This window comes from Gopherus flavomarginatus, chromosome 5 (genome assembly GCF_025201925.1).
Source record: "Gopherus flavomarginatus isolate rGopFla2 chromosome 5, rGopFla2.mat.asm, whole genome shotgun sequence".
Taxonomy (NCBI): Eukaryota; Metazoa; Chordata; order Testudines; family Testudinidae; genus Gopherus; species Gopherus flavomarginatus.
In genome coordinates this window covers 19,987,266-20,006,288 of record NC_066621.1, presented here as the reverse complement: position 1 = coordinate 20,006,288, position 19,023 = coordinate 19,987,266, and the positions used below count along the sequence as shown (strand labels likewise).

Here is a 19,023-nt window from a genome sequence, read left to right as displayed (position 1 = left end):
CTCACATTGGAAGCCTTCCCACAAGCAAAAGGTCTCACCCTAGCTTCTGCCAGGCTAGTTACTCTTTGCAGGGTGATACCTGCAGCCCGTGCAGTCCCGAGTCTCCCTAGATCCGTCCTTCCAGAGTTCATAAGTACCGGACACTTGGACTTTTCCCCTCTCCTTCATCACTCCTTCCCCCAAACCAGCCACCCTGACACCACTTCTTTTGGGATGCGTGCTCCACACAGTTTGCACACCAGAAACCTGACTGGATAAAAATAAACAAAAGGTTTAATTAATACAAATCCCCCAGATTGAAAAATGAAATTGTCAGGGAAGAAAATAAATGGAAAGACGCAACCTTAGGCTTTACACTTCCATGTTAAATAAAATCCCTTTCCTAATGCAAGTTTCCTATTGCCTAGGAGCTGTTTCCCAGCATAGCCCTAGACCTGCATGCCAAACCTCAGACACAAGCCTTCTTTTTTAAAAGGCACTTTCTCTCTCTGTCCATGATGTTTCCTTGTTTCTTCAGAGTAGAGGAAATTCCCTCTTGACTTGATAGCTGAGGATGTCTCAGTATCTTCTGGTTAACTTCTAATGGTCCACCATTGTCCTTTCCTAGGCTACACAATCAGTCATTTCTTGGAACTGGGTTTGTATAAACGCCTGGTTTGGGAGCTGCTCCTCTCCACTTAACTGCTCCCAGCACTGCTGCAAGGGGTAGCGAAATGTTGCAACAAAGATTTTGTGTAGAGTTTTGTATGTACACAAATACATAAATTCATAACCGCAGTCTGTGTACATATCTCATAATGACCCTCCAGTTCAGAACACTGCAAATGTTGATGAAATACAGCTTGCCATCAGTTGGTTCAGCTGCTCATTTTGGGGAAGGTTCAACCTGACGTTCTCCCCTTGGAGTCTCTTGACCCTATTGTCAGAGGATCTCTGTTACCAGTTGCACAGAACTTGTCACATTGTGCTGTCTAGTTCAGTGACTGGCCAGCCACGCACTGTCCTGCTGTTCTAGTTGTTAACTATAGATGCCCAATGCAAGACATGTCCCGAGGCTGTTGGGCAACTCCAGAGCATCATCACAATCCCTGTCCTTCTCTGCAGTATTCCAGGTGCAGCATCGGTGCTAAGATGTGGCTTTGTTAAGCTGGTAAAGATTCATGTGTCTCTCTCTAGTGATTGCACTTTGTAAAAGTTCCAAGTGCCTTTAATTGTGATTAAATGGAAACTGGATTAGTCATCCATGTTGTGGGCTAGAATTTTCCAAAATCACACAACAGTGCAGATGTAGCAATAGAGAGTGATCTGTCTCATCAGAAGGCTGTTTAACTGCTGTGTGCTGAACTGGGGTGGTTCCCGCCAGACAGGGCACAAAGCAAGATAACCTCTGCATGACAGAGGTTTGCCAGCTCTCTACAAGAGAGATCAGTAGCTCTTCCTTTGTGTCATTATGTTACTCCTATTTATCTGTTTTATCAACTTCTGACACTGAAATGGATTCTCCTTCAGGTTGTCCTGGAGAACATTTTAGTTTGATATCTTTTCTCTGTTCCTTACCACTTGTAGTAACTTTCCTCGTGGATTGTATTTTCTAAATGAACAACCTACCCTAAATTCTCAATTACTGAGGGACAATCTTCACTCATTGCCATATTTGCTTTCCACAACCAACTCTCTGTATAACTTTTCGTGAGTGATGTACCCGAATACTTGGATGCTAATATCTAAACTGTATTCTTAAATTTATTCACTTAAATTTGGGTTATTGCTGATTATGCACTATATGTATCTTATGACTTTAAAAACAAACTTGTTTTTGTGGATAATCTAAGCACTATACCCAGATGTACAGACACTCTTTTCTTAACCTGTGTACTATATAATTTTTTACCATTAACTTTAATAAAATGTATAAAACTATTAGCCCATACGGGAAACATTTGAGCTGGTGCAGCAGCACCTGCGGAGCACACCAGCAGAGCATGTTGCTGATTTAGGATCATTAGAAATATGTGAATAGAACCAGAGAGTTTTAAAGATTGGGAAGGCCATGGAATAGATACGGTTGGTCAGATATTAGGTAAAGAGACTTTTCTAACCTATTTAAAGATCAAAACTAACTTTAACTGGCTCACTCTCCCATGGTACCACTACATTCCAGTTAGGCATTATGTTTCTCAGCTTTCTGTATAAAATAACTTTCCTAGAAAGTTCACTTTTAATAGATGTGATGGTGACTGGTCAATTAAACAAAAAATTATAATGGATTATATCAATCTTTGCAGACAACTTATCCAAGTGTGCAGAAGGAAAAAAAAGAGCATCTGGATAGACAGATTATCCCAGAGGAATGGGATTTGATTTGGAAAAGGGGACAAGCAACCTCAGTCTGTAGCATGATGAAAGAACATTTCTTTAAGGTTCTGCTTCAGTGGCATCTTACACCAGTCAGCTAAAAATATGTGTATACATGACTGAATGGGGATAAGATGGCGGGGAATTGTGGTGAGAGAGGACATTCTAGGAATATGTGGTGGCCATGTCCAGTCTTGAGAGCATTGGGATAGTTTGTAACTTGGGTATTTATTACCAAACCTCCTGGGGCTTCCTAGCAAAAATGGTCCCATGAAAGGAAATGGAGAATTACTCTCTCATCTGCTGGGAGCTGCTAGGCTACTGATAGCCTCTCACTAGAAAAAGAAAAATAGTCCAGCAGAGGAGGAATGGCAAAATTTAACGCACCAGTTACATATCCCTCCTCCCCCCCACCAAAAAAAACCACACCTGTCCAACTTCTTTGAATGTTAACATTGGTTAGACACACCTGATTTGTTAAATATGTGGGTCGTGTGAAATGTATGCTTTAGTATGGTATACCCTACGGCTATTGGATAGAGAGACCTGATGCTAACATTTGTGTATGTTTCCTTACACAGAATGTCAGTGTTATGATGATTGTTTTGTCTGATATTTACAAGTAAAGGATTTATAAACCTGTTAAAACTGCCTAAATCAATAGTTTTTTAAAAGTGAGTATCTGAGCACCAGTTGGCAATTAACAGGAATTATACCTGCAGCCTCAGGCTGTAAGTCAGTTTCCTTACTCAGGCCAGGGTCCTGTTGACTTCAGGAGAACTCGCATCTGACTAAGGCCACGTCCAGACTAGGTATTAAAATCGATTTTAGATATGCAACTTCAGCTACGGGAATAACGTAGCTGAAGTCGAATTTCTAAAATCAAGGTACTCACCCATCCAGACGGTGCGGCATCAATGTCCGCGGCTTTCCGTGTCGATTCCGGAACTCCGTTCGGGTTGATGGAGTTCCGGAATCGATGTAAGCGCGCTCGGGGATCGATACATCGCGTCCAGACTAGACGCGATATATCGATCCCCGAGCAATCGATTTTAACCCGCCGATGCCGCGGGTTAGTCTGGACATGCGCTGAGGATGGTGGGATTAAAGGAAAATACACCTTCAGTTACTTTCCCATTGCCTTGCTTTGTAGTGCTTCTGGTCAGAGGAGAGAGGAATGTTGAACCTCCTCACCACCAGAAATCTGGGCCACGTGGTCAGTAGCTGGCTAGATTTTGCATAAGCAGGGAGGAGCTGAACCTTCCAAAACCCAAGGAAAGTGAACTGCTGTGTTGCATATCTCACTGCAGGCTGTGTGCTACATGAAGACAGAATAAAGGAGTATGTCCCTGAACGGTTCTATAGCACCCCTCACTGTAGTGACTAGGCACAGTAGTATGAATACACTTCTCATTGTTGAGAATTTGCAAGCTGAAACCCAGTCTAAATGACTGTGGTTCTTGGAGTGTTCAGACTTTACGATTCTTAGTAACTTTTATTTAAACATACTGGAGATGTTGTGGGTATTGGTACCACTTTGAGAACACAGAGTACATGAATCTTAAACAAGCAGGGAGTTCATGCTTTTTCCATAGTCTACAGATTCAGTCTGTCACATTCTGTTCAGCCATGGGTTAGGGACAGCTTTTCCCCCAAATGTTAAAGGTATTTTCACAAGAACTAATTTTAAACTTTATATTGCAAAAGAACGAAAACCCTTGTTTTCCCAGATTGTAGTGACGCTTACACGAAGTCCCTGACCACTAGTAGGCACCCACTTGTCTTAAGTCGCCACTTTAAGTAATCACCGAGATTCTTAGCAGCATTGTGGTAACTCTTTGAGACTGCCCTGGGGGTAGGCAGTAAACTTTTAAAGACAATTTGGTTGTTGCTTACAAGAGGTTTCAATTTATGTGTAAACAAACATGGATGCTATAGACAGGATTCTTCTTACCTGTAGCCAGAAGCTACGTACCTGAGACTGTATTTGTCTCTGTCTCAAAATAGAGCTGGGTTGTTCCCTGAAGATTACAAAATGTTAACCTTGTACTTGAAACTCTTAAGGGCAGGGGACTTGGTCTTAGCTGTGTAAAGTATAGGGCAAGCTTATAGCACTATGCAGAGGAGTTGTAATTGCAATGCAAGGGGCTGTGTCTATTTCAGATTCGAGGAGTCTGTCCAGTATAGTTTAGGACAAGAGGATGTGTTAGTCAGTGTGCTTGTCTGATGTCCTCACCTTGGACAGAAGGTGCATGGTCAGACATTCAAATACAGTGCTCTCCAATACTAGTTTTCAGGTCCTTCCCCCTGCCCCCCCATGACGGGCTAATCATCGGTGTACCGCCAAGTGCTGCACAGATTGGCTGGCTGGCTTCCCCACACTTTTCTGTTGTATTCCCCCAGTTATCGATCTGATCAAAGATTGCAGGTGGAGTTTAGGCAATAATCACAAATGGGAATTAGATCAAGACCATCAGACTAGTTTTCTCAACCTGGTAGAACCCAGATGTCCAGAGACAAACTGCACTTCTAGATCCTTAAGACTGTCTTACTTCCCAAATGCAGAGAGTAATTTAGAGAACTGCATATTGGAAACCGATTTGCTGTGTTGGATAACAGTGCTAACAAAACGGTCTTTAATTGTGCAACTCTGTGGGCCCAGTGAAACTTTTCTGGCAATTTTGTGTGCCTTCCTTGCATCTCTTACTCTGTTTTGTTTCCCTGCAGTCCACCTGGAAGGATTTTATGGTGGCAGAATGTTTGACTGCAGAGATGTGACGTTCATTGTTGGAGAAGGGGAAGATCATGACATTCCAATTGGAATTGACAAAGCTCTAGAAAAAATGCAGAGAGAAGAATACTGTATCTTGTACCTTGCATCACGGTAAGAAACTTCTAGCTCTGGGTGAGCAGTATCTGTCTGAGCATCTTGCAGACAATCTCAGTAGCAGGCTGTTACTGAAACGGAGATGTTTCTTTCCTAGGAGGTTCTCTACAAATGCCCACCCCTTCAATCTCCTAGGAACCACTCAGACTTGTAAACTGATATTTTCCATTTCTGGAAAGTTTGACAAGAGCATTGTTGTGCCTGTGCGAAACTCTGTCTGTGGAATAGATAATGGCATCTAGTTTGGCCTTGTTCATAATAATAATAAAATCTGTCACAAACACAGGATTAAGGAGAGTTGAGTTGTGAGCGAGTGCTCTCGTTCAAGTATTTGTATCTGAACTATTAAAGGAAATGCACCCATCACTATCAGTGCAATCCACGGCTTGTTTTTGTGCAGCCTTATAGCTTCCGCATATTACATAGACCAAAATCACATGCCTGGTGGTTGATGATAGGAATATCCACATGCACCCAAAGCATCCTGTGATCTAAGATATCTTCATTTTGCTCTTACAGAATAAAGTCATCCTATCCTGACATGTTTAAACACTGGGAGAGGGTTGGAACAGCATCCAGTTACCAAGATAAATTTTGGCCAAAACATCCAATTCTGGTTTGCAGGGTCAGGTGCCTACATACGGATTGCCTGCCTTTCAGAGGCACAGGGTAAAGAGCACTGCCCTAGAAGGGTGATATTGAAAGAAAATGAAAATAGACAATAAACTGAAGAACAACAGAGCTGCAGACCAGGTGGGGTTAATAATTCCTAAGAGCATGGATGATGCATCCCATCTGAATGCCAGGGGAATAGGGTTGAATTCAGTCCTGTTTCTAAAAACAACATTGCCACCGACGAGAAACTTGGCACAGTTTCCTATTCAACATCTGGCTTGTCTCTAGGGTCTAGTGTTTAGCTCCCCACTGGTACCTCCATGCGTGCATGAGTAATCAGAATATTGAATGAAGTGCCTGATCACACACCCTTTCCTCTGACGCTTTATTTTTATGCTGTGTTTCAGATATGGGTTTGGCGAGGCAGGGAAGCCTAAATTTGGCATCGAGGCAAATGCTGAGCTTGTGTATGAAGTTACACTTAAAAGCTTTGAAAAGGTGAGAATAGAATTTCTCTACACACACACACACACACACACACACACACACACACACACACACACACACACACACACACACACACACACACACACACACACACACACACACACACTCTCCCTCTCTCTCCCTCTCTCTCTCTCCCTCTCTCTCCCTCTCTCTCTCTCTCTCTTCCCGCCTCCCCCCACTCAAGACCTACTGGAAGCCGTTCTGCATTGAAAGTGTTTAACACTTTGTCTTTGGTGTGGCTGTAATGCAGCCCTGGTAAAGCAGTTACATCAACAAAGATCTCGGTGTTCTTAAATTTGTTCTCCTGTGTTGGTTTGTTTTATTTTTTTGGATGCGGTTCAAGACTTGTTCCTTTATTTGTTCCTAGGCCTGTTCTCTTTGTACTTTTTTTTTTTTTTTTTTTTTTTTTTTTTTACTGGACTGCAGACAAAAAAGTTCATGTCCTGCCAAAGTGCTCTGAAAGGAGGGCAGGGCTGGGCTGCTGAACAAGCTGTGCCCTCTTCGGGAGGCTGGAAAATGTGCCCGTGTTTGTACAGTGTTAATGAAGAACAAGATGTACATGGGGCGGAGCAGGTGCTGCCAGGCTCTGTCCCGGGGCATGTTTGTGGGAGGAAGATTTCTGTGCCTGGCTTCCCTCCCCCACCTCTTAACAGGGGAGAGGACAGAATTTCCCTTCTCCCTGTGGAGACACTTTACCCACCCCTCCAATGCTGGCTGGTGTGTTGTTTTGAATGGGGTTTTGGAGCCCGTGGGGTTCGAATGGACCAGTCTTGTTAAACAAGTGTCCTCTTAACTGATCTTAGGCACAGAATGGCTTTCTTTAACATGCAGCACTGCCGAGCCCAGCCAGTCAAGGAGAAATCCTAGACAGCTCTGGCCACTTGACGTGAAGGACTTGAGTCTCAGGTTACCGTTCTGGCTGCTCATTTTGACTTTATTGCCTTTTCAATTCCTAAAGCTGAATGGATCTGGTGGACAGATCAAGGATTTATTTATGACTATAGACCCATACTTGCTCTTGTGATCAACTCCTCCCAACTGCCTCCAGTGGGCAAGGTGGCTTCCTCCTGACACCAGAGAACAAACGCCTTCAGATAATGAGTGAGCATTGGCATGGCAAAGAATTGGTAATAGCAATGTGGCTTGGAGCCAGCATGTCTTGAAATCTGGGTTTCTAGAAGTCAGTTTCTGTTGTTGGGATAAGGAGAAGTGAGGTGGGTGGAGTGATACCTTTTATTTTATTCTGTTGGTAAAAGACAAGTTTTCAAGCTACACAGAGATCTTCAGATCCCCTACGTAGATCGAAAGTTTGTCTATTTTATCACCAGAAGTTGGTAAATAAAAGATATTACCTCCCCCACCTCGTCTATCTAGTATCCTGGGACCAACACGGCTACAACAACATGACAAACAAGTTGGGATGAGGAGCCGCCCGAGAAGTCAGGAACTCCAGCTGATATTGTTTCCTGTCTCATCTTCTAACAATTGTTATAAATGTTTGCACACAGGCCAAAGAATCCTGGGAGATGGACACCAAAGAGAAACTTGAGCAGGCTGCCATTGTCAAAGAGAAAGGGACAGTGTATTTCAAGGTTTGTAAAGACTTAGTAGAAACTGGGTCGCCAAGAAATGAAACTGGGCTTCCAGTCTAACATTTTCTTAAATTGCTGGTGGACCCTTCAGAGAAACAATTGAAGGGCTTGTCAGCACGGGAAGTTTTGTGCAGCAAGCTGGAGTTTGACTTTACAGTGTGCTAGCTACTGCTCGCTAAACTGCACACTCATAGCACCCTGAAGGTGCCTTTTGTGTGGTTTAGCTTTAAAGTGTAATAAGCTAAACTTTCTGAGAGTACTTTTAGTGTGCAGTAAGAGTGTTCACTTGAGAAGTTAATGAGAAGTAGCCAGTGTGCTGTAAAGTCACACACGAGTTTGCTGCACACTAACTTCCCTGTGTAGACAAGCTCTAAAACGTCATTGAACAGGCATAAAGCATCACAGTTTGTCCCTCCCAAACAGTTTTAGCCCTAGGCAAGGCAAATATTGCCCCTCTCCTGCCAATCCTCCTCTTCAGATGACCAATATGGTCTATTGCAAACTTGACCTTCCCAGCTTGGCCTGGCACAGAAGTCTGAGGAAGGATCTGCAGTGTAGGACAGCAGTTTGGCATTGGACTGTTCTTGCCTGATAGATCATTCCTACTGAATAAGGAGGTACTGCTAAGAAAAGGTTTCTTCATTTAATACTACTGGCTGCCTTTTTGGGCGCTGTATGGAATAGCCTTATGACTGCCAAACTTCATGCAGCTAATGCTTATTTACACAGTGCAAATTTAATCTGTGGAACTCATTGCCATAGGATATTAAGGTCAAGAGTTTAGCAAGATTCAAAAAAAGGATTGGGCATTTATATGACTAGTGAGAATATCCACAATTACGTTATGCCAAATACAATTTATGGGGTTATATACCCTCCTGCTTCGGGATATTACCTCATCGCTGAGAGGAATTGCCAAGAAAATTCCTGTATAGATTAGTTATTCTAAACGGTCTGCTGTGTGGTTTCTCACCCCTTGCTCTGAAGCATCTGGTACTGGCCACTGTGCCATGCAGGATATTGGCTTTATCTGGTATGACAATTCCAATAGCTCCTTATAATAGTAGAGAGCTTTATTGAAAGGAAGATACACGTATTTGTAAGTAAAACGAAATTACTTGAATTCAGGGAAACATCAAAATATAGCTGACCTTGAAAATCAGATCGCTTCCATCAAGGCTACAGCGGGTTGGGAGAAGATATTTTAGTCTCCAGACTTTGCTCTGTCAGGAGATATCGGCATCTGTTATCCGTTACAAGTCATATTGTTTAAATGTAGTTGGCTGTTTTGATGGATTTGTATTTGAGTTAATGAAGATATTCATATCCTTGCCTTTCAGCCTTCCACTTTCAGCTATGACGCTCTGTTTAATTTCTGAAACTGGATGAACATCATTGGTCCTTCTCCCTCTGTGTCACAGCGTGTTTCTGAATAAGCAGTTCCCTGTTCTGTCTATCTCTCATGAGAACTATGGGACACCCATTTTTTGGGTCCCTGGAAACTGTACTTGGGGGAGGGATAGCTCAGTGGTTTGAGCATCGGCCTGCTAAACCCAGGGTTGTGAGTTCAATCCTTGAGGGGGCCAATTAGGGATCTGGGGCAAAATCAGTACTTGATTCTGCTAGTGAAGGCAGGGGGCTGGACTCAATGACCTTTCAGGGTCCCTTTCATTTCTGAGATAGGTATATCTCCATATTTATTTACTCTAGTTTTGCCTGTCCAGCAGGGGAAAGGGCATAATTTTTTTCTACTCCCACAGCGGGCATCCTATCAGGTGGTGTTGGCTTGCATCCTGCCCTCCTAGCTTCAAGGGGAGTGTCTCCTTGGAACCCTGAAAAGAGAGAGATGGCCGTTGAAAGGGAAGGACAGGAGAGAAGCACTGTCTCCCACTTGGACCAGGCTAATGCTGAGTTCATTTCCTCAGGCAGGTGAAAGCCTAGGACGGTGGGATGTGTGGGCATTCCTCCTAGCACTCATGGGAGTGGGGAGTAGAAAACAGGGCCTGACTTTGCAGAGGTGCTGAGCATTGCAGCTTCCATTAACTTCCTCTGGAGTTGTGAGTGCACAGCACCTCTGAAAATCAACTCCCTTGTTTTTAATTTTAAAAGACTCAAGGTGGCTCAGTTTGTTAAACTCTTTTTTAAAACTGTTCCAGAAGCACATCAGCTTCAGTTTGCCAAATAACAATCCTTTAGCCTTGTCTTCCCTTCATCCCAGGAAGGCAAGTACATGCAGGCAGTGATTCAGTATGGGAAAATCGTGTCCTGGTTAGAGATGGAGTACGGCTTATCAGAACGAGAATCTAAAGAAGCTGAATCCTTCTTGCTGGCAGCCTTCCTCAACTTGGCCATGTGCTACCTGAAGCTGCGGGAGTACATCAAAGCTGTTGAGTGCTGCGATAAGGTAAACGTACACCTGGCTAGAATAGATTGTTTTTCTGACCACTACCTCTCCTGTCTTTCTCCTCTTCTCTTACACTGAATTTCTCTACGTTCCAGAAGCAACTTCCAAACCTCAGTGTAAGTTTAATCTCATCTCTGGTAGGCTTAGAACTGAAACTTAAGGTTTTCTGAATGTAACTTTTTTGGAGGGGTAAAGCGGTAGCACCTCTGTACAAAGTTGTGCACAGAGTGGTCTTAGACACATTACAACTCAAGCTAAATTAAAAGCAGCATCGAACAAAATGAGGGCTGGCATCAAAGAAGAATCTTCTCAATTAAAATGTGAAGTAAGAGCAAATTTGCCTTCTCAAATATTCAGAAGTTGATTAGTGTCTAATTCCTAAATAGCCTCAGCCCAACTAACTGCACTTTGTATCTGTTTTATTGATAACGTGCCAGCCTTCGTACATTTAGGATGACCAGCCTATCTTGTAATCAGGAAAACAAGTAATTGAAATGTTCTGTGGACTTGCAGTATTAATAACCTTATAGGTTAGCAAATGTACATCAAAATCCCAGTGCTGGGATTAAATAAGATTACTCTTGTATGTATTCTGTTCTTGAAACAGTATTCTGCTGGTAGTCATTTAACAACGAAAGTTGAAAACGTCAGAAAATAGTTACAGTAATCCATCCCTTCGTACAACTTGCATACGAATCAACCTATTCATATCAAAGTGCCTGTCTCGCTGGAAGGGTGTGAAGTAGAGCCAAACAAATCCTTCTTGCCGAGCCTGGCCCTGTCTAGCAATGTTGTTACAGATCAGTAAACTGAAGTTACATTTGTTAAAAGATGAAAAATACTAGCAGAGTGTTGTGCTGCTCTTGCTGGGGCTGTTCTTATATACTTTTTCATCATGGCACTTGGACAGTATAGACTTGTTTTTGTAGAATCTCAGTGTTTCTTTAAAAAGGAAAAAAACGGGTCTAGTGCTGTTTGTGAATGGAGAAGTTAAAGTAAGTTGAAACCAATCTGTTAAGTTTCAGGAACATACAGGCATCTGAACTAAGTCAATTTCAGACATTTGATTATTTCTCTTACTTAACTACAAACACTTCTAAAAATTGCTTAAAAATAAATTGCTGCATGCGCTAGGAGTTGTGATCTCTTGATCTCTGCTGCATATCTTGTTAACCCTAGTGAGGGAATTATGTGCTCTTGTCCAGGGGAGTTTTGGTCCCAAAGATTTTAAAGGGACACAATTTCATTTGTACTAAGATGCTTTGTAATGCTGGTATAATTTTATTTTGAACAGTGTCTTTCATGCAAACTTTGTTAAAATGAAATACTTCACAGAATTAGTTCAGGAGCTGATTCATCCCAAGGAGCTGCCTGGTACAGATCGGTTGGGTGGGGAAAAGCATTTCAGATGGTGGGGGAGGTGGTCCCCTTGATCTTCAGGCATTCAAAATTTAGCCGTTTGGTCTTTTTAAAAAATGTGTTTGTCTGAAATTTGGAGCCAGAAGGTATGACTTTTACGGCCAGATCCTGCAGCTGGATCCATGTGGATAGACCCCAATGACTTCAGTGGGGTTCTACCCACACACAGCTAATTTGAATCTAGCCCCTAGGTGCTGACCTGTGCATCAGTGACATTCTTCAGCATACCAAGAGCCTTTTGGAATGTCAGCAGACATGTAAGCATATTGAGCATGTAGGCAGCAATAAAGGAGTTTGTGTAAACTAGAAGCTAGAGTGTTGAAAGTTTTGTCTTGTGCTAAGTTTTTAACTTAAACTTAACTTAGCTTAAACTTGTGTCTAAGTTTTGTCTTAGACTTTGGTGGTTAGGATTCTTGCAGACTTGATCTGTAGTATAAGTTAGTCATTTTAACTGGAAAAAAATAAAATTGAAACCTTTAAATATCAGCTTCTGCGTGTAATCATGAGTCATGGTACATTTGTTCAACAAAGCTTTTCTAAATGAGTCTTACATTCTTTCCATGAACTAATAATGCAGTTACTCACAATTACCAATGAGCCAAATTCTGTCTTGGGGTAGGCACAGGGATGTGTGTGTGTAATAGATAATAATATGAAAGATCAAGATCTTGTCATAAGGAATTCTAGAAGAGATTCATAGATTCTAGGACTGGAAGGGACCTCGAGAGGTCATCAAGTCCAGTCCCCTGCACTCATGGCAGGACCAAATACTGTCTAGACCATCCCTGATAGACATTTATCTAACCTACTCTTAAATATCTCCAGAGATGGAGATTCCACAACCTCCCTAGGCAATTTGTTCCAGTGTTTAACCACCCTGACAGGAAGTTTTTCCTAATGTCCAACCTAAACCTCCCTTGCTGCAGTTTAAGCCCATTGCTTCTTGTTTTATTCTTAGAGGCTAAGGTGAACAAGTTTTCTCCCTCCTCCTGATGACACCCTTTTAGATACCTGAAAACTGCTATCATGTCCCCTCTCAGTCTTCTCTTTTCCACACACAACTAAGTTTGGAAAACAGGAGACTAAGGGGGGATATGATAGAGGTATATAAAATCATGAGTGGTGTGGAGAAACTGAATAAGGAAAAGTTATTTACTTGTTCCCATAATATAAGAACTAGGGGCCACCAAATGAAATCAATGGGCAGCAGGTTTAAAACAAATAAAAGGAAGTTCTTCTTCATACAGCTCAGAGTCAACCTGTGGAACTCCTTGCCTGAGGAGGTTGTGAAGGCTAGGACTATAACAGGGTTTAAAAGAGAACTAGATAAATTCATGGTGGTTAAGTCTATTAATGGCAATTAGCCAGGATGGATAAGGAATGGTGTCCCTAGCCTCTGTTTGTCAGAGGATGGAGATGGACGGCAGGAGAGAAATCACTTGATCCTTGCCTGTTAGGTTCACTCCCTCTGGGGCACCTGCCACTGTTGGCAGACAGGATACTGGGCTTGATGGACCTTTGGTCTGACCCAGTCTGGCCGTTCTTATGTTCTTAAGTATAAGTCAACTGAAGATAATTTTTTGAAAAAGGAGAGAAAGTAATGCAGCTGCCTCAAGAAGGGGCTTACAGCAGTGAAACAAACTTGTGAAAAAGCAGACACTGCTAAGGATTAAACTTTAATGGGTTCTGAGAGTTACACTTTACTGTTGTCCATGTGTGTTCCTCTGGGCTTGGGTTTGGTATTTACCCACGAATTGTTGCATTTATGGTTTGTCTCCCACTGACTATGTTACTTTTAGGGGGGGAGAGGGAGGAGCAATTATATTAATCAACTACAGTATATTTATATGGATTTTCAACCACTACTGGAGGCCAGTGCCATTTTCTGTAGACAAGTTAGGAGCACTGTAGAGATTTCAAGCCTTCCTGCCATTCCGATTTCGTCATGCTTGATAAGGCTTTACAACTTGCAATGCCTCTGAAAGAGAGACACATTCACATTAGCAGAGCATTTAGGACCCCAGAACAAGGAGCGCTCAGGTGACTGCATGACCTCAACATTATTGGGGTTGTCAAGGTTTCTTCCCCACTCTGAACTTTAGGGTACAAATGTGGGGACCTGCATGGACGCTTCTATGCTTACTTACTGGCTTAGATCTGGTAACTCTGCCACCATCCAGAAATTTCAGTGTCTGGATCACTTCTTGTCCCCCTTAAAACCTTCCCCTCTCTGGGCAGCCTTGAGAGGCTTCACCAATTCCCTGGTGAACACAGATCCAAACCCCTTGGATCTTAAAACAAGGAGAAATTAACCATCCCCCCCTCCTTTCCCCCCACCAATTCCCTGGTGAGTCCAGATCCAATCCCCTTGGATCTTAAAACAAGGAAAAATCAATCAGGTTTTTAAAAAGAAAGCTTTTAATTAAAGAAAGAAAAGTGTAAAAATCATTTCTGTAAAATCAGGATGGAAAATACTTTACAGGGTACTCAGATTCGTATAGCCCAGAGGAACCCCCTCTAGCCTTAGGTTCAAAGTTACAGCAAGCAGAGGTAAAATCCTCTCAGCAAAAAAGGGACATTTACAAGTTGAGAAAACAAAAATAAAACTAATCCGCCTTGCCTGTCTGTTACTTACAATTTTGAAACATGAGAGACTGATTCAGAAAGATTTGGAGAGCCTGGATTGACGTCTGGTCCCTCTTAGTCCCAAGAGCGAACAACACCCAAAACAAAGAGCACAAACAAAGACTTCCTTCCACCAAGATTTGAAAGTATCTTGTCCCCTTATTGGTCCTCTGGTCAGGTGCCAGCCAGGTTTACTGAGCTTCTTAACCCTTTACAGGTAAAAGAGGCATTAACCCTTAACTATCTGTTTATGACAGGGGTGTCTTACAGCATGTCTCATTTTATGGGGTTAGGTTTTGAGTTGTGGTGGAAGCATTTATCCCTTTAATCTGATCTTAGTTGGAGTAACTTCAGCGAAGTCAGTGGAGTTAGACTGGTGTGAGATCAAAATGAAGCATTCCATCTCACCAAAGAGTAACATGCGACCATTTTTGTTGTTGCGCAACTTAACAGCTAGGTAATGGAATTCTTCTATGTGCCTTTCGGTGGCAGACTGTTCTGCCAAAAAATACCTGATGATGCCTGTGGCCATGTACATCTTTTATAACGTGTACCTGGTGCGTATGTGCTAAAGTCATTTCCTCCAGCACAGTCCTTGCTTGTGTTAACTGGAGTACAGTAAAGGGAAATCCCAGGGTAACTAGCAAAGCTTAGGATGGCATCCAGCATTAATGTGGAAATGTCTCTTCACAGGCATTAGGGCTGGATCAAGTTAACGAGAAGGGGTTGTATAGGAGAGGTGAAGCCAGACTACTAATGAACGAATTTGATTTGGCGAAATGTGACTTTCAAAAAGTACTGGAAGTAAACCCGCAGAACAAAGCTGCCAAGTCCCAGATCACAGTCTGCCAGAAGAAGATGAAGGAGCACAATGAGCGTGACCGGAGGATATATGCCAACATGTTCAAGAAGTTTGCAGAGAGAGATGCAAAGGTTTGTATTGTGTTAACGCTTGGAGCGCATGCATTATGACTTGATAGCTGACACAAGTTAAGTGGACTTTGTGATGGAGAAAGGGACCAGGTTAACAGAACTGCAGATTGTATTTTTCTAACAGATAGAGCATGAAGGGGTGTTTGACCTATTACCTGGAGGGACCAACCCTATGGAAGGAGAGTCTGTGTATTTTTTGGATGGTCCATTCTTGGTCTCTCTACAGCTGAGGCTAATATCACAGGTATCAGTTGTTGTTAAGTGTATTTGCAATGTTAACCTTTTCCAAGGACCAAGACTCAGTTTTATTATTTCCATCTGACAGCTGTTTGGTGACATGCTCCTGGTCACTGCTGACCTGTGCTGGACTGAAGGTGTCATTCAGTCCTATTGCTAGGCCTGAAAAGTCTGATAGGAGTTGGTAGTGGAAATCCACTGGATATCAAGCATGTGTCTTGCCACACAAGACCCCATTTCCTCCATCTATAATATAGATTCTCTTTCTCACAACAGCAGGCTAAGTCACCTAAACAAACAAGTACCTGATGCACACACTACTCTAGCGGGAGGGAATACATGAACTATGAAACCATAAATCCTTTACAGCATTATCTTCAGAACTAATGCCTGATAAATAAATAAAGAACCCTGCCAAAAAATTAACTCTGCCAGACATTGCTACATAAGGATCAATAAATACTCAGGGCTATTAACTTCTTCTTTGTGTCACATTCAGCATAGCCAGTTGAGTTGCTCTCCCAGGAATAATGCTCTCCTGTTTCTGTAGTGTTGGCCCCAGGTATTTGAGCATTCGCTGTAGCTCTATCCATAATGCCATGTAGTCTATCCTGAAGGTTTTACCTTGTTTCCCTCTTCTACTCCCCCATGTCCCCAAACACCCACTTTGGAAAGAGTTCTCAGTGATGGGACCAAATGCCCACAGAGGAGGGGTGAATCATACAACACCCCGTCCCTGTGAATTAGTTGCGGAAGTGCTAATCCAGTACTTTCTATAAGATACCTAATCTCGCTTAGCCAAGAGGAGTGGAGTGTAATCTGCATATGATGTACTAACTCTCCTAGCCAAGAAGGTACACGTTCCCAGTCGGTGCGCTCTGTATGACTACCACTGCTACGCCGTAGGCAAACTTGAGATTAGGAAGAGACATCCTTTACAATGTGTTTGCAGGGATTGTCTGTCCTCACGAACGCATGGGAGGACTCTTGGGTTCCCTTTGTCTTTACTGCCTGTGTCTCAACTAACCATGCGTGGTTTACTTGCCGTTGTGCAGGAGGCCAGCAAAGCCGTGGGAGAGAGCGAGGCGGAAAAAGAAACATGTGAACAAGGGCTAAAGACTCCAGTGGCTGAAGGCAAAGTCTGAAGGGCACATCCGATAGAAGCGAAGGTGGAAAGTTGATCTTTATGAACTTGGCCTGCGCCAAAACAGGTTTCTGCGGAACTCAGGACTCCACAGTGTTTATTGTAAAGCTTGTTACAGTTTGTGTGATCGTGGAAGCAAAATGCCTAACCAGCAGCTTCACAAACAAAAATGTTTAAACAGCCCTTCTGCTGTGAGCATGCTCAGCAGTGGAGCAGAAGCAAAGGGACGGTGGGACCACTCCAAGTGGAACAAATGAGTTTTTAAAAAGAAAGGGGGAATGACAAAAAACCAACAAAGCAACAAAACTTGGCACTAAGGGGGTTAACTGAGGCGGCTCAAGTCCTGCTTATTTCAGTTCGTGTCGACTTTCTGTACAATGTCCAGGGTCCTCTGAAATGAGTTAGAATGGAGGAGCTATCAGTTGTACAATTCAGTATTGCATTGGGTTGTTCTGCCATAGCACGACACGGGCCTATGTTGTTGTTTAAAAAAAAAAAAATTTGACCCAAGTGCTACCGATTCAAGGTATCGCGCTGTACCTATTAGAACAAAGTGCAAAGCAGTGTGCCATGGTTTGTGTACTGAAGTGTTATGGACTTGAAAGCCAGAAGCAGAGAGGTTACCTTCTTCTGTAATTTTTCTTCTCTCTCACTCCAGTATAAACTTCAAATGGGTTTGTGTAGCACAGGGGATGGAACAATCTAGCTCTTGAAGTTACATTCAGCAGTTGGGGGTTGGTTTCTGTCTGGAGGTTTCTTGGACGCGTTTCTGGGGATGTTACAATGTGATGACAGTAACCAGCATTAAAGTGATGACAGTAACCAGCATTAAAGTACTGCATTTCATCATGACTTCCCCATTTCCTTTTCGGAAACTTACAACGGCTCCCAGTAGTGCTGCTTCAGTTACGTTTTTCATCCCTTCCATTAGAACTCCTCTCTCTTCTGAGGGATTTATAATTTGGCTTTAAAATAGAGTTTCATTCTGGGAGTTAATTTATTTACATTAAAAAAAAAAAGTTGCACCACATTTTAATGTTGTTGGTGTGCAAAAGATTGTTTTCAGAAGCTGCTGTTTTCAGATGCTTAATTTACAATCTGCAGGTTTAATTTTTTTTAATTGAGTTTACAGCTTATTAGGGGGTTGTGCAAAAAAAAAAGGCAGATGAAATATTGTGGTTCAAAATGGTTATTTGGTCTCTTACTGCACATACGTGGTACAAGGAATCATAGCTTGCCAATGTATATCTTTTATCCAACACTCACTGCTGTTTTGGTGAGAGCTGTATTTGTTTATTAATAACTTACAAAGCACAGAAATACGTTGTGAATCCCAGATCTGACTGGGAATACACATTCTCAACATACACCGTTATGGCTCCTTTGAAACCTAGTACGTACTTTTACCTTAAAGGGACATTGTCACTACCTTTTTAAACCAGCTTTTAAATTTTTATTTACTCTCCATTGTTTGTAATACCCCCTTTTGAAGCTTGAAAATAAAGTCTTCTTTTCCTATCAGTTTTGTTCTCCATTTAGCAAATACTGGATTTTATTTTGCTCTTTCTTTTTTAATGCTGCAGAAACCAACGGGCTCTCTCTCTTCACTTCTCGGTCTCTTGACCTTGCACTGTGACATGGGGAATGTGCATGGCTGATAATGGAACCAACCTGAAAATCTGCTTGACTCTAGTGATGGAGTCTGTTCATTATATAAAGGCACAGGCTAACGCTGCCCTGGTGCATGCATGCAAAGGTGCCATTGACCATCATTGGGAGTTATGTACCTGAGGGCAGAGTTTAGCCTCTGTTGAGGGCATAATAGAGGGAGTTGGTTGTATTTAGTTGTATTTTAGTGTAATCCCATCAAAACGGAAAGCAGCTTTAAAAAATCAGCTTGGTAATTGATTTAAACAATGTTAACTATTGTGATAAAGTTCCTCCTCTAGGTGCGCTTATTGGCGGATTTTGCTAGCCTCAGAGATCTTCCTCCGCCTGCCCTCTACCCCAGGTTCCAGCCCAGGGACCTGTGGACTGCAGCTGTCTAGCGTGCCTCCTGGAACAACTACACGACAGCTACAATTTCCTGGGCTACTTCCCCATGGCGTCCTCCCAACACCTTCTTTGTCCTCACCACAGAACCTTCCTCCTGATGACTTTTAATGCTTGTACTCCTCAGTCCTCCAGCAATATGCCTTCTCACTCCCAGCTCTGTACACACACCTCACTAACTGGGGTGAGAGCCTTTTTATACCAGGTGTTCTGATTAGCCTTAATTAATTCTAGTAACTTCCCAATTGGCTAC

At 42.6% G+C, this 19,023-nt stretch overlaps 1 protein-coding gene across 1 annotated transcript in view; it reads left to right on the top strand.

Moving 5' to 3' along the window:
- FKBP5 (FKBP prolyl isomerase 5) overlaps positions 1–18,239 on the top strand; it is a 52,018-nt gene extending 33,779 nt beyond the window's left edge. Inside the window, exons 6-11 of the mRNA XM_050956616.1 lie at positions 5,083–5,239; positions 6,265–6,355; positions 7,873–7,956; positions 10,175–10,360; positions 15,098–15,337; positions 16,630–18,239. Coding sequence (XP_050812573.1) covers positions 5,083–5,239; positions 6,265–6,355; positions 7,873–7,956; positions 10,175–10,360; positions 15,098–15,337; positions 16,630–16,719 — 848 coding nt within the window. The 3' untranslated portion in view covers positions 16,720–18,239. The remainder of the gene's footprint in view (positions 1–5,082; positions 5,240–6,264; positions 6,356–7,872; positions 7,957–10,174; positions 10,361–15,097; positions 15,338–16,629) is intronic.
- The last annotated feature ends 784 nt before the right edge of the window (positions 18,240–19,023 follow it).